This window comes from Perognathus longimembris, chromosome 3 (genome assembly GCF_023159225.1).
Source record: "Perognathus longimembris pacificus isolate PPM17 chromosome 3, ASM2315922v1, whole genome shotgun sequence".
NCBI lineage: Eukaryota > Metazoa > Chordata > Mammalia > Rodentia > Heteromyidae > Perognathus > Perognathus longimembris.
In genome coordinates this window covers 110,740,263-110,762,748 of record NC_063163.1, presented here as the reverse complement: position 1 = coordinate 110,762,748, position 22,486 = coordinate 110,740,263, and the positions used below count along the sequence as shown (strand labels likewise).

The window sequence follows — 22,486 nt, the reverse complement described above, 5'->3', positions numbered from 1 at the left end:
AAATGAAATAAGCTGTTATCCTCTTTTTCCACCTCAGGAATTCCTGCTCATATCGACACACACTCTGCTTTTGAAGATGAGATTGTTTCTCTCAGTTTGGGGTCAGAGGTAAATATTCAGACTTTTAAAATAGCTTTCAACATATATTTCACCTCATACAGGTTCTGGGCGCTGTCCCTGTGCTTTCTTATTCAAGGCTAGCTCCCTACCATGGGTGCTATAACTCCACTTCTGATTTTTTGGTGGTTAATTGGAGATAAAGAGTTTCACAGGCTTTCTTGCCTGGATGGCTTTGAACCTTGATCCTCATATCTCAGCCTCCTGAGTAACTAAGATTGCTAAATCACTGGCACCTGGCTTCAGATTTAATTTTTTACACATTTTATTTTGGCATTTCCATGAAATCTAGTTTCCTTTGATGCAGCTTGGCCAACTTTTGACCTACTGATGGAGCATTGCCATCTAGTGGCAAAAGATAGTAGTTGCATCTGTAGAAAAAGAAAAATAGTGTCTGGAATTTGGATGAACCTTTTCACACTTTACCATATGCAGTCCTTTAAAAAATTCTGAGCAGTTGGAGCTGGAAATCCTGGGCTGGAGGCGACCGATGGCTTCTTTCTCCCTCCATGCTTCTTTCAGCATAGCGCTGGGACTGCCTGGGAGTGAAAGCCTAGAGGAGCACTGTCTTGGGATGATGGTGTCCCCGTGCTGGGGCTTGAACTTTGGGCCAATCCACTGTCCCTGAGGTTTTAGGGGTCAAGGCTAAGGCTCTACTGCTTGAGCCATAGTGCCACTCTGGCATCTTCTGTGCAGCTTACTGGAGATGTGAGTCTCTGAGACTCTCCTTCCCTGGCCTGGTTTGGACCAACGATCCTCAGATCTCTGTCTCCTTGCACCAGATGCAGGAACCTCTGAATATTGAAGATGTAACTGTGAACTTCACCCCCAAAGAGTGGGACCTGATGAACGCAGCACAGAGGAAGCTGTGGAGAGATGTGATGTCAGAGGTTGCCTGTATGGTGGAGTCCATTGGCATTTTTATTCCACATGGCAAAGATGGCCATCTTTACATACAACATGTCAGCGGTAAAGTCCATGTGACCCCGTCAGTGCAGAAATCTCTTTATCTGCACAACTCACTTGACAGGAATGACTCGACAGAAACAAAGACTCACAGCTCTTCATTGACACAGAGTTTGCTGGAGGATGCAGAAGACATCTCCTGTGTTAGCCTACACCAGGGAGAGAACCACCATGAATATTCACGTACTCCTGATCACCTGGAACACAAAGAAATTGATCATCTAAATGGCAATGGCATTGTGAAGAATTCTTTAGACATTAGACAATGCAGTAAGTCTCTCAAGGAAAACAGACAGTGTGACTGTGGTCTATGTGGTAAAGTCTTTGGTGAGAGCAATGAATGCTGTAAACACAATGTAACTCTCACTGGAGGGAAATCACATGGTTGTGGTTTGTGTAGGACAGCCTTTATTCCTTCAAAGTTCAGTCACCATACGACTGCACACGATGGAGACGAAGCGTGTGAGGATAGTGACCTGGGGCATGTACTTGGTCAACCCAGGGAGCTCAGTTGGCAGGATGGAGGAGATACTAGACAGGAAGTTGATGACAGCCATCTGTGTACTGCCCCCTCCATTCAGCCAAGTCACTTCCGGCAGCAGGAGGACATGCTCACTGGAGGAAGGGCAGATGAAGGTCCCCTCTGTGTGTGGGAAGCGGTCACTCAGCCATCTCATCCTGGAAATCAGGAAGGAGCAAATGCTGGAGAGAAAGCACAGGCGTGTCCTTCCGGTGGGGAAGCCTCCCAAAGGTCAAGAGACCTTAAGACACATAACAGAACACACACTGAAGAGAAACGGCATGAATGTCTCATTTGTGGGAAAGCCTTCAAATGGCCAAGTCACCTTAAGAGACATAGCATACTGCACACTGGAGAGAAACCTTATGAATGTCGCACCTGTGGGAAAGCCTTCACTCTGCCATCTTCTCTTGTCACACATGAGAGAACACACACTGGAGAGAAGCTCTATGAATGTCACTTCTGTGGGAAAACCTTCACTAAGCCATCTCACTGTTCCATACACGAGAGAACACACACTGGAGAGAAACCCTATGAATGTCGCACCTGTGGGAAAACCTTCACTAAGCCATATCACCGTACCACACACGAGAGAACACACACTGGAGCGAAACCCTATGAATGTCGCACCTGTGGGAAAGCCTTCACTCAGCCATATCACCGTACCACACACGAGAGAACACACACTGGAGAGAAACCCTATGAATGTCGCACCTGTGGGAAAGCCTTCACTCAGCCATCTCACCGTGCCACACATGAGAGAACACACACTGGAGTGAAGCCCTATGAATGTCACTTCTGTGGGAAAGCCTTCACTAAGCCATCTCACCGTTCCATACACGAGAGAACACACACTGGAGAGAAACCCTATGAATGTCGCACCTGTGGGAAAGCCTTCACTCAGCCATCTCACCGTGCCACACATGAGAGAACACACACTGGAGAGAAGCCCTATGAATGTCACTTCTGTGGGAAAGCCTTCACTCAGCCATCTAACCGTGATGCACATGAGAGTATACACACTGGAGAGAAACCCTATGAATGTCGCACCTGTGGGAAAGCCTTCACTCAGCCATCTAACCGTGCCACACATGAGAGAATACACACTGGAGAGAAGCCTTATGAGTGTCACTTCTGTCAGAAAGTTTTCTGTTTTGCCTCCAGCCTTTTTCACCATATGAAAGTACACACTAGAGAAAAAAATGATGCGTGTCATCAGTGAGTGAAATCATTCAGTATCTCATTTAAACCTTGCCAGGATGAGAAATGAGAGCAATCACAAATGCAACCTGTGTGTGGAAGGTTTTGGTACACTCTGTAACCTTAGAAAGGAAGAGCAATCCTCCTGGAGGGAGAACTCAGTAGTCCCATCTGTGTGGAAAGTCTTCAGTCAATCAACTCATCTAAGACAACACAAGAGGACATACACTAGACAGAAACCACCGATAGAAACCATATTTGTGAGAGGCTTTAGGCCTGATTATCCACGGGCGAGAAGGCCTATGAACATTGCAGCTCTGGGAAAGCCTTCAGTCATCATGGAGGGTTGGCTCCCTCAAAGAACAAACAGCGGAGAGAAACCGTGAGTGTCGCTCCTGGGAAAGCTGTGAACTGATCTACTCCTCTTATACAGAATCAAACGATGCACACTGATGAGAATCCACAAGAACATTTTTCATGTGAGAAATCCTATAGTCAGCCCTTCAATGTCATGTGGGAACACAAAAAGGAAAGAATATAGCTGTGTGGGGTATTATATCCTGCTTGTATATTATGCACATAAGAACTATGACTATGACTCAACCTTTAGTGTAAACTTAACTATGATGAACTAGAACCAGAAAAGCCACCTAGAGACCCAAACTCAGTTTGGCTAGTCAGTCCCTATGCACAAACACACTTAAAGATGTATGTGTGTAATCTGTTTGGATTCTAGTGAATGTAGGAGTCTGTAGTTTCAATGTTAGTTTCAAATACCCTAAGGGCCTTAGCGGGAAGGAAACTCCTAATCCATACTTAATGGAGAAATCCTTCCATCTATGATGTTTTTGTGTGTGTGTTTTGGTTCTTTGTTGGTCTTCGGGCTTGAACTTGGTGTGAGGGCTGTCAACTATCCTTTAGCACTTTTTTCTCTAGGCTAGCACTTTACCACTTTGAGCCACAGCCAATTCCAGCTTTCTAGGTTAACTGGAGAACTTACCTGGCCCAGCTGGCTTTCAGTTTTGATCCTTAGATAATCAGCCTCCTGAGTTGCTAGGATTACAGGCATGAGCAACCAGCACTGGGATACAATGTATTTGTAAGTAATAGGAGAGCAGGTCACTTGACATACCTCATTTGTCTTTAATTTTGTGAACAAATATTCATCTAAGCACCAGGTATGGCATGCAAAAAACCCTGAAGTAACAAGTTCTAAAAACACTAAGTATTCCATCTAAATGAATGATGAACTTGTATAATTGATAGCTTTTTTATTTAACATCCAAGTTTGTGGTATATGTAATGTTCCATATTGTATTTGATGTTTAGTGTCACGAGTGATGAAAATCTCTGAGTGAATAACGATGTAGTTTTCAAAAGTAAGATTCACTGAGGAAGCTTGATCTTAAAAAGAGTGGAGTCATTTGTGATTTATTGGATATCAAAGTATCTTTACACAATATATAGGTATTTATGAATATATATATGCAATAGTGAGATTGCATAAAATTAATAAGAGGAATCATCGCATGTAGATTTGGATGACATGCAATCCAAACTAAAGGTCAACCAGACAGAACTTAATTTGCAGATAGAATTAGGAATACAGATTTCAAATAATTGAGAGACTAGTTTGAGAAGATCTGACATGCATTTTGTTCTACTTTTTATCATGAAGTTTGAACCAGAACATTGGATCTGAACTCCTAGATAGGTGGGAAGATATTCAGCCCATACTTTGGGCCATCCCTTCCTTCAATATCCTTTCCATTGAGATAATTTCCAACTTCTTCACGTTAGCAGAAATCCCCAAATGTGCTGAGAAACACAGCACAGGGTTTTCTCTCCTTCCCAAGTGTCTAGGAATGCCATGACTATATCAAAGTGAGTGCCTGGGTATGCAGCCTAAGGCATTTGGGGCTCCTAGGTCGTCCACAATACATGGGTGTTACCATGTCTGTTGGTCAGGCCCTCAGAATACTCCTGATGTTTGTCCTTAAACATCTCCTTTGGGCAGAGTAATGGTGGGAGCTCCTGTAAGTCAAATCATCATGATAGCCCTGAGATAACTTACATAAAATATATGGAAACATATATCTTTCACATCAAAAGTGCCTGGCCCAAGTGTCTCAGATAGGTAATCCCAGCTTGTCAGGAGGCTGAGAACAGAAGATTATTTTTTGAAGCCAGCCCAGGCAGGAAGTCTATGAGACTCTTACTGACTGCCCCAAAGTCAGCTGTGGAAACGATGGCTCAAGGGGTAGAGTGTTAGCCTTGAGCAAAGAAGCTCAGGCCCAACACACAGACCCTGAGCTCAAGCCCAAGGAATCCACAGAAGAAAAGGAACAAAATGAGAAGCTCCTTAATGAAACAGTTTACTGATTTTATGTAAATAGTCACTGGTGTCATATTTTCAATAATGTGGAAAAAGTGTGCTTTTCAATATACCTTCTCAAATTACCTATATTCAGGTTACTGATGAGCATATCTTTACAAGTAACAGAAGGTGCTTAGAAAGTATATTAAATAGCATTATAGTTTGCTGTAAGATGCATGTATATTTGTTAAATTAGAAATAAATGACCAATTGTCAAGATACCGAGCATTTTCAAAAACGTTTCACATGTGCCTGCGTATCTAGTGTGTTTTTAATTTGCTTAATAGAATATATTGATGTTTTTGTGTTTTGATAATGTAATATTCTAGTAGACTCCTGCTTATAAAACTTTGTCCCCAGTGGACTGGGCTGTTGTGGAACACTTGTAGATCTGGGTGGAGGAAACAGGTCATTTTGGGTATGTCCTTGAAGGCTCTACCAGAAATGTCTTCTACTCCCCCTCCTCCCTCCCCTCCTCCTCCCTCCCCTCCTCTTCCCTCCCCTCCTCCTCCCTCTTCCTCCGCTCTCCTCCCTCCCTTCTCTCTGTCATTTTCAGTGTCTCCCTCAGCCTCCTTCCTGGCTGCCAGGAGGTGGTAATTCTCTGCTCCATTTTCCCACTTTGGTCATGTTGTGTCCAGTGCATGGGTCTCAGGAATGGAGAGCAGAATCCTTTGAAGTAAAGAATCAAAATAAATCCTTTGTTCCTTGGGAAAAAAAATTCTGAGCAGTAGAATCATACCTGCATTTTGCAAGTGAAGAATAAGAGGCTTATGTTTATTCATCCGGTTTATTTTGTAGTTGCTTTTTTTTTAATCTTTTTGCCAGTCCTAGGGCTTGAACTTATCAGGGCCTGGGCCCTGTCCCTGAGCTTCTTTTGTTCAAGGTCAGCATGCTACCAATTGAGCCACAGCACCACTTCTGGCTTTTTCTGTGTATGTGGTATTGGGGAATTAAACCCAGGGTTTCATGCATGCTAGGCAAGCACTCTACCTTCCCAGCCCCATCTATAGCTGCATATTGTTTGGGCTGTTAAGGATATTTAAAATAGAGTGTTGAATCTGTTCTTTAATTTCATCTATGAAATGGAAGTAATCATATTCCTTTCCTGGATGAAGGATTTAGTGGGAATAATAAAATGATGAATGCTTGAGAAAACGTTCTTCAGACTCAGAATAACGGTTCCTGTGAAGGCATTAATTGAGCTTCCTCTAGGCTCTTCACTTGGAGCCTTCGCCTCTGCATGGAAGCTTGAACTTCTGACATCCACAGCAGGATGGAGGAGAAGTTCTAAGTCCTGAGGTTGGACAAGGAAAACTTTGACCAAGACTTACCTGGGAAAAAATGAAACCCAAAACGATGAAGATAGTATATTTTTCTTCAGCAATTACAACTTTGTACTGTTTTTGGAACAAAGAATGAGTCACAGGAACTTTATTTTGGTGTTTTTCTGACAAAATATGAGTGTGATAAAAATTCCTTTATTTGGCTTTTCGAGCTTGATTTTTATAAACAGAGCTTCACCCATAAAAAGTAGTGATGTCATCGTTGTTTTGAAGAGTCTGTCCTAAGCCTTAGAAGCTTTGCTTGCACATCGTTTGTTATTTTCTTGCAGCAGTGGGAGGTTGTTCACTGACCTCCTGGCAGTCAGCCTCACAAAGTCTTCTGTCTTTACAACACTTGGGAGTTTAGTGTGTTCATGCTTGTATTGCGTTGAGTAATACTGATGACAACATTCACTGAGACTGACAAAGGGTTTCCCACAGTGGGCAGAGAGAGCAGCTGACGTTGAATGGGGAGCTATTTGGGCTGTTATTAATTTAATAAGGTTGGTTAATCAGTGAATATTTCTTACTTTTGTCACAATAATCAGGATAATTGGATACATGGGGTAATGACATCCCATTATTGCTCACGGGTTCTTTTTCTTTTAGACGCTTAGGATTTTAGTGGGCAAATGTTTCATTATTATCTGATCTTCAGGACAAACTGGAAAGACACCTGGGCATTTTCTTATTTGTTTATTTACTGATTGATTGATTGCCAGTCCTGGAGCTTGAACTCAGGGCTTGAGCACTGTCCGTGGCTTCCTTTTGCTCAAGGCTAGCACTCTACCTCTTGAGCCACAGCTCCACTTCCAACGTTTTCATTTTATGTGGTGCTGAGGCATCAAACTCAGGACTTCATGCATGCTAGGCAAGCACTCTACCACTAAGCCACTTTCCCAGCCCCCAACCTGGGCATTTTCTTTGTACAACTTGCAGCAACAAACATAATCTGGGCTCTAGGCCCACTGACTTCTCCAGCCTCAAATTCACCCCTGAGCATTTGCAGTTAGGAGCAATTTTTATAGCCCCAGAAGCCAAACCAACTTCTCATTTTAATTCTGACTCTTAACTTTTAACTTGTCTAAGTCAAGTTTATTTTCAGTCTTCAGGCATTTATCACCTACCACCATTCTCTCAAACAAAAATGAAACAAATCTTTACTCTTTCTGGATTTCCTATTCTGGGAAGTAATCAATCTAGAACCTGGGAAATAGTCTCAATATGTATCTTTAGGATTATAAGTGTGTGTATGTGTGTGTGTGAGAGCACCCGCCTGCATGGGTGTGCACACAGAGCACTCATGGGTATGTCAGTGCACAGGTGCATTTGTATATCATTGGTGTATGAAGCAATCTCATGCATGCTAAGCTGTACCACTGAGCTGCATCTCCTGCTCTATAAAATTTCCTCCTAAGTTACTGCTTTAGTACAGACCATGCTTTGTATAAGAACAGTTCTTTTTGTTGTTTTGTTTTTTTCTTTTTGGTCTATTGTGGGTCTTGAACTCAGAGCTTTTTTGCTCAGGTTAGCATTCTACCACTTGAGCCACAGCTCTGCTCCCGGTTTTTAGGTGGTTAATTGGAGATAAGTGTCTCACAGACTTCCTCTCTAGACTGGCTTTGAACCACAATCCTCAGATCTCAGCCTCCTGATTAGCTAGAATTATAGGTGTGAGCCACCAGCGCCTGGCTTTAAGAACAGTTTAAATAGGTGAACTTAATATACAGTAAAATACAAATATTTAATATAAGCCCATGAAATCTTCACCATTCTCAATAAAATGAACACATTTACCTTTCCCCAAAGTTTCCTTCTTTCTTTCTTTCTTCTTTTTTTTTTTTTTTTGCTGGTTCTGGGGCTGGAACTCAGCCTGGACAGTGTCTATGAGCTCTTTTTGCTCAAGTCTAGCACTCTGCCACTGAAGCCTCAACTCAACTTCCAATGTTTTCTGTGATTAATTGGAGATAAGAGTCTTATGGACTTTTCCTCCTGGGCTGGCTTCAAAGTGTAATCCTCAGATCTCAGCCTCGTGAGTAGCTAGGATGACAGGTGTGAGACACTGGCATCTGGTTTTCCCAAAGTTTCTTTGTGTACTGATTTCCTCAGTAATGTGAGGGACTCAGAAATTTCTTTCTCAGCCTTATTTTTGCCCTCCTCATATGTCAGACCGAAATAATCAACATTATAAAGGCATTCTAGCTTGTTTTCCTTAAACAGTAAAGACTTCATGTACTTCTGGCTCATGTTATTATATTTTTCACTTGTGAAGGCAACTCTGGCTGTTTTTTTCTTTTTCTTTTTTCTTTTTTGCCAGTCCTGGGGCTTGAACCCAGGGCCTGAGCACTGTCCTTGGCTTCTTTTTGCCCAAGGCTAGCACTCTACCACTTGAGCCATACCTCTACTTCTGGCCTTTTTTATATATATGTTGTGCTGAGGAATTGAACCCAGGGCTTTATGTATATGTGGCAAGCACTCTACCACTAGGCCATATTCCCAGTCCAGCTCTGGCTTGATTTTAAGGATTAAAAAAAAAATCTTTTGTTTCCTGTAGTTTTATTTTGATGGGTTAGCTCCTTCCGCTAATCTTGGTGGGTTTGTTTGTTCTCCTAGAGGGCTAATTGAGTTTGTGTTGCCCATCAATTTTTAATACATTATCTCCAAATTTTTACCTCTGTCCCATTCTCTGCTTTCATCTCCCATTTCTCCGTATTGTTTATTCCTGTCTTTTATTTTCTGTCTTCTATATTTCCATGCTTCACTTCAAATAGTTTCTTTTGTTATGTCTAATTTGTAATGAACGCCATTCTTGGTTGACCTAATTTTAGTCATGATATTTTTCTGTTTTAGAGTATCTGTTTGGTATCTCTATTCATGTCCATCCTCTGCTGAAGTGTTCATGCCTAGTTGTTACATCTTTCAACATGGTAGGTATCTTTGTTTTGTAGCTTGGGTTTGGTATATAAATATTTGAGGTCCTTGTGATTCCTGGCTGTTGCCTTCCTGTCTTTTTTCAGAGCTAGTGTTCTGACATATTCTAATTCAGAATATCTGAGACCGAGGCTGTCTTTCTGTAGTGTAGAAAACTGACTGATAGGTGATTTTGTGATTTAACTGGTATTTTGGACCATTAAGACAGAAAATGCTGAAATATTATTGTTGTATACTACCAACTCCAAAAAGACAATAGGATTTCCTATGTAGTCTTTTACTCAAAGAATTGTACAGACACCCAATGGCAGTTCTAATAATCACCTAAATATATATTCCAATGCAGGGCTAGAAACACAAAGTTACAAGCTATATACATTTTCAGATTCTTAGGTTTTGTACTGGTACTATATTCAACTGGTACTATATTCAACATTGACAAGTCAAAAGACTTGCGTTTTAGCTCATCCTTATCAGTAACTTTTTTGTGTGTGTGGTGGGCTTGGGACTTGAACTCAGCCTGGGCACTGTTTTTGAGCTTTTGTACTCAAGGCTTAGCATTCTACCCCTCGAGCCATAGCTCCACTTCTGGCTTTTGGGGGATAAACACACCTTTTTTTTTTTTGGCCAGTCCTGGGCCTTGGACTCAGGGCCTGAGCACTGTCCCTGGCTTTTTTTTGCTCAAGGCTAGCACTCTGCCACTTGAGCCACAGTGCCACTTCTGGCCATTTTTCTTTATATGTGGTGCTGGGGAATCGAACACAGGGCTTCATGTATAGTAGGCAAGCACTCTTGCCACTAGGCCATATTCCCAGCCCACCCCCCCTTTTTTTTTTTTTGCCAGTCCTGGGCCTTGGACTCAGGGCCTGAGCACTGTCCCTGGCTTCTTCCCGCTCAAGGCTAGCACTCTGCCACTTGAGCCACAGTGCCGCTTCTGGCTGTTTTCTGTATATGTGGTGCTGGGGAATTGAACCTAGGGCCTCGTGTATCCGAGGCAGGCACTCTTGCCACTAGGCTATATCCCCAGCCCCAGCCCCCTCCCCCCCACCTTTTTTTTAACCCGTCTTATCTACTACTTTCTCTTATTACTACGGCTACAATTTATCTCATGAGCTCATGGAAATCTAAATTTGTAAATCCAGCTGAAAAACATGAACTATATTTCTTTGTAGGTCATTTGTAGTTGTTTTAGAGCCTTGCAACTTAGAGTCTTTCCCTTTTCTCTTTCCTACTTGCCCAGACATAGTAGATATGTATGTCCTTCCTGAAGTATGTGGCATACTCAGGTTGCTATTTAAAGTAAAAAGAAAGAAAGAAAAAGTGAACTCTTTCATTTGAGTCAAAAGAAGTTAGTAAAACTATAGAAGAATATTTGATAAGTTGTGGGAAAAGGGTGAACTTTGAACTATGAACTATTTTCTCTAGGTAAAAGTAACTTCTGGTCTTAGCTGTCACCATTCATTGTGAATCACACGTCATTCTTCTTATGGTATTGAATATTGTCCAGATACTCTTAGGGTTTCTCCCAAGAGCTTAGTGATCCCAATCTAACCACTAAAGACTAAGATTGTTTGTCTTTTCAGAGGTGTTCTCAGTATTTCTGTTTAGCAAACCTGGAGATCCATTTATCCATGTGCTTTTCTCATTTTGCATGTGTAAAGGTTGTTCAAGATCAGAATGTTCTAAAGGTTTTTGTTTACTGAGAGCTGAACATTAACCTCAGTTATGAACCATAAGCCTACTGGGGACTTGATCTTTATTGACTCTGACATCTCAGAGAATAGAAGAAATAGGTAAACTTAAAAAGAATAATTGGAAAGAATCTCCTGTGGAGCAAAGTTGTCATGTGGCAGAATGATTCAATAGACGCAAGGAAACTATTGATTGTAAATCCTGAGGTTTTAAAAATTCTTTGTTGTTGCCTAACAAGCATTATTGTGATTTAAATTTTCATAGGAAATATTAATTTAATTATATGGATTAAATTAAGAATGAGACTGTCAAATTAGTGCTAAAATAAATTTCAGAGGTCTAAAGGCTTAAATGTAAAATGGTAGAAAATAAAGAAAAATAACAATGGATATTTAATCAGGATAAAGGCTCCGTAAGCAAAGAAGTAGGTATTATTTTTGTGTTTTATAAGCACAAAACAACAGATTGGTGACATAAAAAATTGCAGAACTTCCAGGGCAGGTATATAATTTATGGAGCCCAGTTCAAAATGAAAATGTGGACTCTTTCCAAAAGCAAAAGATTAACAACAATGGAATATTTTACAATTTAAATTTGCAGTGATTTACAAATTAAGATTTACTTATTCACTTTTTTATAATTCAAGATTTTAAAAGAAAATCATATTCCTGTCTTGGCAAAAGTATTGGTTGTGTGTGTGTAGTCCAGTCTTTAGAAGATCGTTTGTGTTAAAGACTTTAATATTCACACCTGTGCCTGTGAAGTTACTCTGATAGAAATATTAAGTTGTTCATGAAAACACTAATGTTAAGTAAAAGCTATTTTTTGTGTATTTGCTATGTGCTAGACACTATGTTATGTATATGTATATATATAATTTATATAACTATTGTAACAATCCTGTAATGGTTGAGAAAATTGAGCAGAGAGAAGGAAATGGTTTGTTGGAGTCACATGGCTGCACAAATAGCCTCATAGTGACTGTCATCTCCATAGTCCTGTGTGTTCCCATTGCCTTACAAAGCAGACAACGCACCTGCTTTGTAATTTGTGGGGTCATTCCTTGTTAGAAATGCAGATTCCTGAACCTCACTTCAGATTTTTCTCAGTCTAAGTCTCAGTGGATGAACTTTTTATCCTTTTTTATTCTTCAGTTGGCTTTCATATACATGCAAGTTTTTAAGAACTAGTATGCTGTGCTAGTCTATAAACATGATTATGCTTTGCCATGTGTTGGCCAGAAAGATGGCCTGAATAAATCCATCATCCTTAATTCTTGGAGTTAGTGCAACTTTGTATTTATCTTTATGCCTTTGTCTTTGCTTCAAGATTGTTATGGATTTTAAGCATCCAGATGGTGTCAGTGTGCAAGTTATGTTACCTCGTCGGAGTTTGCTGGTGATGACAGGAGAATGTAGATATCTTTGGACCCATGGGTAGGTACTGACATGCTCTCAGTGATGGAATTCTTTCTGTTTTGTGACACTTCTTTTTCACTGTCTGCTTCATGAGCTTTCATATAAAAAAAAATCAGAAAAAATGGGCTGGAGGCATGGCTCAGGTAGTGGAGTGCCATGCAAGTAAGCAAGCCAGTCAGCCAAGTGAACACAAGGCCCTGAGTTTCCACAACCCCCTGAGTCAGAAAAAGAAAAACAAAAAATCCAGTCCTGCAACATAGAAAAAAGTAAATGCATTATGTCTGAGTTGAGTTATCTCAGTATAGCAAGGTTAGTTTGACAATTTAAAATCAGTCAGTATAGTTCATCATATGAAAAGAATAACAAAAGATAATCTGTATTTGACAAGAACTCAGCAAACCCTGAAAGAAGGGGACTTATTCAGTTTGACAAAGAATATTGTGATGGTTAATCTGGTCACCTTGATTGGATTGAAACACACCTAAAAGATTGGTAAAGTACACTCCTGGATGAGACTGTGAGTATGTTTCCTCAGAGGATTCACTTAAGTGGGGGAAGACCAACCCCAGAATGGGCAGTGACATCCTGATAGAATGAAAGGGGGAAAAGGAGAAAAGCCCTCTAACATACTCTCCCCACCACATGGACGGAACCCTGTGAAACAGTAAATCAAAATAAATCCCTCCTCCCTCATGTTGTTGCTATCAGGCATTTTGTCACAGTGGTGGAAAGTAAGAGAAGATCAAAGTAACAGATACAGATGCCGTGATCACTGATAGGAAACGCATGATCCTCAACCAGTGTATGGACTCAGTGTAAATCCAACAGAAATCACAAGGGGATTTTGATTGTTTTGGTTCCTTTCTTAGTAATAATTAACAAATTGACTCTAAAATTTTATAAGGAATAGTCAAAACAGTATTGAAACAGAAGGACATTGTTGAGGGACTTTTCTCTACCTGTTTTTAAGAATTACTATATAGATATGTAATTTAGATGAACAAGTATTAGCAGTGGGGAGGAATAGAGTCCAGATGCACATCCATCCACACATGTAAGTCAGTTGAGTTTTTTTTTTTCTTTTGGCCAGTCCTGGGCCTTGGACTCAGGGCCTGAGCACTGTCCCTGGCTTCTTCCCGCTCAAGGCTAGCACTCTGCCACTTGAGCCACAGCGCCGCTTCTGGCCGTTTTCTGTATATGTGGTGCTGGGGAATCGAACCTAGGGCCTCGTGTATCCGAGGCAGGCACTCTTGCCACTAGGCTATATCCCCAGCCCCTCAGTTGAGTTTTGACAAAGACACCAATGTAATTAGATGTGGGATGAAAATTTTTTGATGGTAAGGATATCCATTGGAAATAAACCTTGATTGATCCCAGTCACAAAAATTAATTTGAGGTAGATTATGTAAAATTTAAATTCTAAAACACCAAAGAAAAACATCTGATAATTCAGGAAATCCAGTAGATACTTGCAACAAGTCCTTGTAAATTTGCCCTGTTCCCTCAATATTTTTAAAGACCTTTAGTCTTAAGACCTTTAAAGATCTTTAGTCTTATGATGTTACGATGTTAAGTGAGTTATTTTGCCTCTTGTTTTTAGAATCACACCCAGGAAATTTGACACTGTTCAAGCATCCGAGCATTACAGAAGTGGAATTATCACCAGTGATATTGGAGACTTAACTCTAAGCAAGAGAGGAGTACGGACTTCATTTACATTTAGGAAAGTGAGGCGCACACCTTGTAACTGTAGTAAGTATGTAATTCCACTTCTAGGGTAAAATGGAATAAATCTAGTATGAACAATCTTTTAAGGTACTGTCAATACCTAAGAAAAACTTTCCTAACTTGTCTCCTAGCATATCCTGTAGTCTATACTTTTTGAACCACTGCCATTATAGTTTAGAGTTTTTGAAAGCAGGGGCTTCTTTCCCAAGCTCAGTTCTGCATAGTTGAGTGCTAGGAAAATATTTTCTTTACTGGAATAGGAGTTGAGAGTGCTAGAATTATGTGTCAATAAAATATGACTTGTAAAAACAGGCCTTGCAGGTTTCTAAATCACCTTGTAGTAATGCAGCATGTGACCATAAGGGATGAACAGTGGTTTGTGGGCTTGTCAGTTTGTAAGGGACTAAAAGGAACCACAAAACTATGTGTCAAGAAAATGTTATTCTGAGCTGTTTATGTAAGTATGCCTGCATTTCTTGGAGTGGAGAAAATGTTTCATTTTTTTATCTCCCTCCCTCCCTTCCATTCCTCCCTTCTTCCATTCCTCCGTCCCTCCTCCCTTCCCCTCTCCCTCTTTTCCTTTCTCCTGCCTTTCTGCTTTTTTGCCTTTCTGTCTTTCTGCCTTGCTCTGTGCTAGTCTTAGTGATGTACTCAGGGTCTGGGCACTGTCTGTTGAGTTTTTATGCTCAAGGCTAGTATTTTACCACCTGAGCCACTATTTCTGGCTTTTTTTGTGTGTGTGTAGCTAATTGGAGTTAAATTTTATGATCTTTCCTGCCCAGGTTTGCTTTAAGCTGCAATCCTTAGATCTGAGCCTCTTGAGTAGCTAGGATTATAGCGTGAGCCACTAGGGCCTGGAAATATTTCAGTAATCGTACAATGGCAGTAATTGTAAAATCCCCTTCCCCACTCCCCCCTTTTCTTTTTGCCGGTCCTAGGGCTTGAAGTCAGGGCCTGGGCTCTGCCCTTTCTGGGTTCTAGCCTCTCTACCACTTGAGCCACAGCGCCACTTTTTTCTTTTTTTTTGCCAGTCCTGGGGCTTGAACTCAGGGCCTGAGCACTGTCCCTGGCTTTTTTTTACTAAAGGCTAGCACTCTTATCACTTGAGCCACAGCGCCACTTCTGGATTTTTCTATATATGTGGTGCTGAGGACTAAATCCAGGGCTTCATGTATGCAAGGCAAGCACTCTACCACTAGGCCATATTCCCAGCCCTATAGTGCCATTTTTGACCTTTTCTGTTTATGTGGTACTGAGAAATTGAACCCAGGGCTTCATACATGCCAGGTCTTGAGAGTTTCAATCATCAGTACCATCTATCAGCAGCTTTTGGACTTAGTAATAATCTTAATAACATTTTGAATTAAAATTCTATGTTATGTGTAAGATCTCATCCTTTTAGGAAAACATGAAATCAGCTGGGTGCTGGAGGCTGATGCCTGTAATCCTAGCTACTTAAGAGGTTGAGATCTGAGGATCTCAGGAGATCTTTAGCCATTATTTTTTTTTTTGGCCAGTCCTGGGGCTTGGACTCAGGGCCTGAGCACTGTCCCTGGCTTCTTTTTGCTCAAGGCTAGCACTCTGCCACTTGAGCCACAGCGCCACTTCTGGCCATTTTCTGTATATGTGGTGCTGGGGAATTGAACCCGGGGCCTCATGTATATGAGGCAGGCACTCTTGCCACTAGGCCATATCCCCAGCCCCTCAGGAGATCTTATCTTCAGTTAACCACTCAAAAACCAGAAATGGAGCTGTGGTTTGAAGTGGTAGAGTGCTAGCCTTGAGCACAAATGACTCAGGGATAACCCCTAGGCCCTGAGTTTAAGCCCCACAACTGACAAAAACAAATAAAAAATAATGAAATCTCTGTATTTGGTACCTTGATAGTGAAGCTTAAAACAATGTTTTGCTTATTTTGTTAAAAGTATCTTTAAGGATACTTACTATGTCTGTATGCGTGTGTGTGTGTGTTAGTGGAGTTTGAACTCATTTCCTTGCTAGGCAGACATGATGCTCTCTTCTACTTGATCCTTTTTAAAAATGTCATTTTTTTTAAATTGAAAAAGTTGACTTAGTATTTGATGATATCTAACATTGCCACCAGTAGCTTTATAAGGTATGGAAAAATAAAAATAACTTCCATCCTCAGGATACTTGAGGTATAGTAAAAAAAAGATGAGCTAATTTTCCTATACAAATATTTCTTTGTTATAGGCATTTATTAAAAGTAAGGGAAGCTCTAAGAAAGCTCTAACTTGGTCTTCAGTTTGCAAATTTTCACTAACTTTTGACAAAGTTATATATATATATATACACATATTTGTTGTGTTTGTTTATACTTAGGAATATGAATGTGTTATGGAATAAGTGAGTTAGATTAGCTAGCATATGCATTATGTCACATACTTAAATATAATTTTTGTGGTGAGAGCACTTAAAATGCATTCTCTTAGCCATTTGCTGAGTTGTTTCTTCTGCTTGGTGTTCCTTGTTGGCCTCTTGTGGAAGGGAACAACCCTGTGCTGTTATTGAAAATGGAGCTCCAGAGTCAGTATGGTCAAATTCAAGTTGTGGCTGTATGATCAACAATCTCTGTTACTTTAGAAATGGTATTCAACTTCTTTGTGCTGCAGTTTCCTTGTCTGGGAAATAAATGTATTAGTATCCACTTTATAATATTAATGTAAGAATTGAGACAATACTTTTAAACTGGTTCATTTTAGCATTCAGTAAACACTTGTGATTATTAAGGAATAAGATGCTATTTCCAAATTTTGGTGTTTTTTGTTGTTGTTTTGTCTACTGTACCTGTAACTCTTTTACATGCTAAGGGGGAAAATCCCTAAATCTTGTTAATTTAGCTAGATTTCTCTAGTTATGTTAGAACCATAAGATACTTTCCTGGAAAATAGAACTCTTATTCCAAGATGAAATAGGTTATCTTTGTTCTAAGACTGATGCAGAATTGTAGTTTTGTTTGGTTACACATGAGGTTTTTTCCCCCTTCTTTTTATGTTAGATTCATAGAAGAATGTTAGAACTTCTTAGGAAAGAGCTTTTCTGGTTTGTTTGTAGTTGAGGCAGGGTAGCCTCTCTCACTATAGCCTATGCTGTCTGGAACTTTCTGTGTTGCCCAGGCTGGCCTTGAAATTGAGATTCTCCTGTCTCAGCCTCTCAGGTGTTGGGATTACACATATGTGCCACTGTGCTCATCAAGAATTTCGTGTTTTTTCCTTAAGCCTATTTAATTTCCAGTTATCAAAGTTGCATTCATTTTTAAAAAGAAAACTTATACCTTTTAAATCATTTTGTATAAAAATGCACAGTTTATTTTGTTTTTCCTTTAGATTATTCTCTGGTCTGTGATGGCCAGAGCAAAGAGAGGCCTCCGTCATTTCCAGAGAGTGATAGAGAGGCGTCCCGGCTGGAGCAGGAGTATGTCCACCGCGTGTATGAAGAGATTGCCGGGCACTTTAGCAGCACCAGGCACACTCCTTGGCCACGCATCGTGGAGTTTTTGAAGGCTTTGCCAAGTGGCTCGGTAGTGGCTGATATCGGATGTGGAAATGGAAAGTACCTTGGTATCAATAAGGAGTTATATATGGCAAGTAGTGCTGCGTCTGGCTTCCTTTTTCCGAGTGGTTATCATGTTCTTTGTTTTGGTGATGTATGTTCCTTCCTAGGCTGTCACAGAAAATGTATAATGAACAAGTTGAAAATTAGGGACACTCTAGTTGCCTCTTATTCTTCTAGACATTTATGGGCATTCTATTATTTGTAGGTTGCCCCTCCCCCTCATTGGTTTAGACTTTGTTTTCTAACACAAAACAGATAAGCACACTTACAAGTATGAAACTGAGGCTCCTGAGGTTGTCTTACTTCCCTGACAATCTTGATAACCTTGTTCCCATGGCTAGTTTGTTGTAGTTTTTGGTTTTTTTTCCTCTTCTGTGCTGACTAGCACAGAACTCAAGAGCCTGGGCACTGTCCCTGAGCTTCTTTTGCTCAAGGCTAGCACTCTGCCCCTTGATCTACAGCATCACTTCTGGCTTTTTCTGTCTATGTGGTGCTGAGGAATCCAACCCAGGGCTTCATGCATGGTAGGCAAGTACTCTACCACTGGGTCACATTCCCAGCCCAGGTTTGTTATAGTTAAAGGTTCCAAATTGCTTACACAATTTGAATTCAACATTTCTTTTTGATAAGGTTAGCAGTTGAGCAAGAAAAGAATTGCATTAAAAATAGAAATAAGCTATTTTACTTTCTTTGTTGTTTGGAACAAGAAGAGAATTTGTTGGAAAGAAAAATATTTTTTTTTAAACAAAGAAATTATAGGGGCTGGGAATATGGCCTAGTGGCAAGAGTGCTCGCATCGTATACATGAAACCCTGGGTTCGATTCCCCAGCACCAAATAGAAAAGGCCAGAAGTGGTGCTGTGGCTCGAGTGGCAGAGTGCTATCCTTGAGCCAAAAGAAGCCAGGGACAGTGCTCAGGCCCTGAGTCCAAGGCCCAGGACTGGCCAAAAAAAAAAAAAAAAAAAAAAAAGGAAATTATAGTGATTATAATGACTGTAAATGTAGTACGTGTTCAAAGTATAAGGAAGTAGGAAGTGAACTCACCCACCTGGTCTGAGGCCTCAGAACATGGTGTATATAGTGTGTGGGATATTCTTGTAACCTCCCTTCTCCCCACCATACTTGTAGCTTCCTCAGATCGACTACATGTTTGTGTATGTGGGATAAATTTGGTTTTTAGATGTGTCATATGGCAGACATGTGATTGGGTGATCAGTTGGAACAAATCTGGTCTTCCCTTTTTGACTGCAGTCATTTCTGTTTTCTACGTGTTTTATTTCTATTCACTAACTTGGGTTCTTGTTTGATCTGTGAAGGTAATAAATGCTGCTTTGAATATATTGTGACACTTAAGGAGAATAAACCCGGATGTGAACGCTTTCTCATGACTGTAGGGTATAGAATAAACCCAGAGCACTGGATTTCTTGGGACACTCAGGTGTAGTATAATGAAATGCTTTCCTGTCTGTGTTGTAGATCGGCTGTGATCGCAGTGAAAACCTTGTGGCCATCTGTAGAGAGAGGCAGTTTCAGGCCTTCGTGGGCGATGCGCTGGCGGTTCCGGTGCGCAGTGGCTCCTGTGATGCCTGCATCTCTATTGCTGTCATCCATCACTTCGCGACTGCCGTGAGTGTTAAACTCAACTGTCAAAAGGAGTTCATGGATTTTACCAACTTGTAACCTGCCTTAACTTCCATGTGTTCCCATTTGTTTTCTCCCTACAGGGTTTTCTAGAATGTCTACATAGCTCAGGATGGCCTTGAACTTATGGTCCTCCTGTTCTACCTCCTAAGTGCTGGGATTATAGGTGTACACTAACATGTCCTGCTTCCATTTCTTTCTCTGCATTGTTTGGCTACTTAAATATGTCCCAGCGATGCCACTGAGTTTCTGAGAATCTCCTCCCTGCAGTTCCTCCTTGTCTGTGATTCCTCCTCCCACTTCTCAGCTGCTTTGACCTTGCTGTACTCTGAGTCTTGTCTCCTCAGGCCTGTGAGACTTCTGTTTTCTGCTCACATTCTGTTTTCCCCACACCGGATTCATAGATACTCATTGGGATTATAGCTTTTTGGTCGAGTCTGCTGGATGTCACCTCTGCCTTTAAATAACAGTTTTATGTCATGTTTTCTGCAATGGGTATCCTCAACTTGAAAAATCAGAAATGCTCCAAAATGTGGAACCTCTGTAACACCATTATGGTACTACTCAATACCTGACCTCTTGTGATGAGTAGCCATCAAAACATAGGCACACCAAACATATCATGCACACCTGAGTGTGTAAGGTGTATGTGAAACATAAATGGAATTTGTGTTTAGATTTGGTCCTCATCCCCATATTTGTCATAAATATGAAAATATTCCATAATTGAAAAATCTGAAGCCCTCTAATGTCCAGCAGTTGGGATGAGGGACACTTAGACTGTGTTTTACCAGCCTTTGTGGCTCTTTCAACAGAAGAACCCATGCATGTTACCTCAGGGCTGCATGGAGTTTTCACTGCTTTTATAAACAGGCATCCCCAAAATGCAGCTCTTCCATTAAACGCATGACATCCTACTGCTCACAACTCTTCAGGGACCTAACAGTTGTTCATGTATCCCAGCCAGCCAGGTAGGAAAAATCACAGGGAAGATGGATAGAAATGAAACTCTCCTATTTCCCCTTCTTCAGCACTATTTTCCCCTTAAAGAATAAAATATTCCTCCCTTGGAAAAATTCTTTACTGCTTTCTATAAAACATTTTGTCAGTGCTGCATTTTATTATGTCTTAACATTTTCTCTCTGTATATCCTGCAGGTTGATAAATGGCAGTTTGCTCTTTTCTTTTTTTTTTAATTAGGAGCGCAGAGTGGCAGCTATCCAAGAACTTGTTCGACTGTTGAGGCCTGGTGGTACCGCACTCATTTATGTCTGGGCAATGGAACAAGAATATAACAATCAGAAGTCCAAGTATCTTAGAGGAAACGGAATTAGCCAAGGAACGAGAGAGGAGATCACCAGTGCTACCTCTGCAAGCCCCTCCCTGAATGATGTTCAGGAGGGAGGGGGTAAGTCAAGTGGAGGAACCAGGTCGGAGCTGCCTATTCATACGAATAGGACTTCTTTTCATTCTCAAGATGTCCTGGTTCCCTGGCACCTCAAAGGGAACCCTGGTAAAGACAAGGCCACTGTGCCATTTGGTTCCACAGAAGCCCAGAAACCAGGTCCCATCTGTCACCGGTACTACCACGTGTTCTGTGGCGGGGAGTTGGAAGCTGCCTGCCAGACGCTGGGAAATGTCAGCATTCTGAAGAGCTACTACGATCAGGGCAACTGGTGTGTCATTCTTCAAAGGGGCTGACTCTGCAACAAAGATGTCGAATGGGGAAGAAATAAATATACCTAGAATTTCTTTTTTTAAAAAGGGACTGAACTGATTGTCCTTTTAATTAAAGAAAATACTTGTGGCGATGTACCGAAGGAGAGTTTCTCAGAGAAATTTGGAAGTAGACATTATTGAAGAAACCTTCAGTTTGACACCAAGACTTTATAATTGTCGCCTCTTCCTGCACAGCTGCTAAGAGTGGTGCTTCATTATGCTTGAAATTATGCAGGAAAGGCGAGGATGCTTGCAATGGAGGCGGGAATACAGCATTCCCAAGGTAACCTCTTGCTGGAAAATGTGGTTCAGAGGCCTGAATGGCATGATTTAGTGAATTAATAAAGAAAATGTTTTCGTCAGTAGGATAGAGCTTAGCCACATAGTCATGGATGCACAGTAAAAATTTTCTTAAATTTAAATTTAAATTTTGAGCAAATGAGCACCTTCCTTATTAACTAGTATGTGGGTAAATTAACTACTAGAATATACTTAAAACTCATTTTGGCTAGAGTGCTCTAAGTAAGTATTACTTGAGTAGTTGAAAGTATTTAGTTGCTTAGATTTTTAGTAACAGTGAATAAGTCAGGTTTGGGATTCTTTTTATTTTTGTCTAAGGCCAGGACTTGAACTTGGTACCTGATACTTTTGCTCATTGGTTGGTACTCTACCAACTGAGCCCTACCTCCAGTCCCAGGTTTTAGATTCTTGATCTGCACTTGAATACAAAGCTCTTAGTTTTTTGTGCTAGTGGTGGGGCTCAAACTCAGAGTCTTGAGTGCTGTCCTTGAGCTTTTTTGCTGAAGGCTAATTTGAGCTTCTTACTTTGCGCTTCAGCTCCATGTCCAGCTTTTTGGTGGTTAATTGGAGATGAGTCTCATCCTGCTTGGGCTGGCTTTGAATTGTGATCCTCAGATCTCAGCCTCCCGAGTAGCTAGGATTATAGGTGTGAGCCAGTGGTTCCTGGCCAGTGCTTAGATTTTTGTTTGCCAGTAGTGGAGCTTGATCTCAGGGCCTGAGCACTGTCCCTGGCTTTTTGCTCAAGGCTAGCACTCTACCTCTTGAGCCACAGCGCCACTTCTGGCTTTTTCTATATATGTGGTGCTGAGGAATTGAACCCAGGGCTTCATGTATACGAGGCAAGCACTCTACCACTAGGCTACATTCCCAGCCCCAGATTTTTTTTTTTTTTTTTTTTGCCAGTCCTGGGGCTTGGACTCAGGGCCTGAGTACTGTCCCTAGCTTCTTTTTGCTCAAGGCTAGCGCTCTGCCACTTGAG

At 41.0% G+C, this 22,486-nt stretch overlaps 1 protein-coding gene across 1 annotated transcript in view; it reads left to right on the top strand.

Moving 5' to 3' along the window:
- Positions 1-21,978, top strand: part of Alkbh8 (alkB homolog 8, tRNA methyltransferase) — a 32,901-nt gene extending 10,923 nt beyond the window's left edge. Inside the window, exons 7-12 of the mRNA XM_048343773.1 lie at positions 38-108; positions 12,455-12,561; positions 14,144-14,295; positions 17,619-17,875; positions 19,324-19,473; positions 20,689-21,978. Of these exons, the coding sequence (XP_048199730.1) occupies positions 38-108; positions 12,455-12,561; positions 14,144-14,295; positions 17,619-17,875; positions 19,324-19,473; positions 20,689-21,189 (1,238 nt within the window). The 3' untranslated portion in view covers positions 21,190-21,978. The remainder of the gene's footprint in view (positions 1-37; positions 109-12,454; positions 12,562-14,143; positions 14,296-17,618; positions 17,876-19,323; positions 19,474-20,688) is intronic.
- Positions 21,979-22,486: the final 508 nt, after the last annotated feature.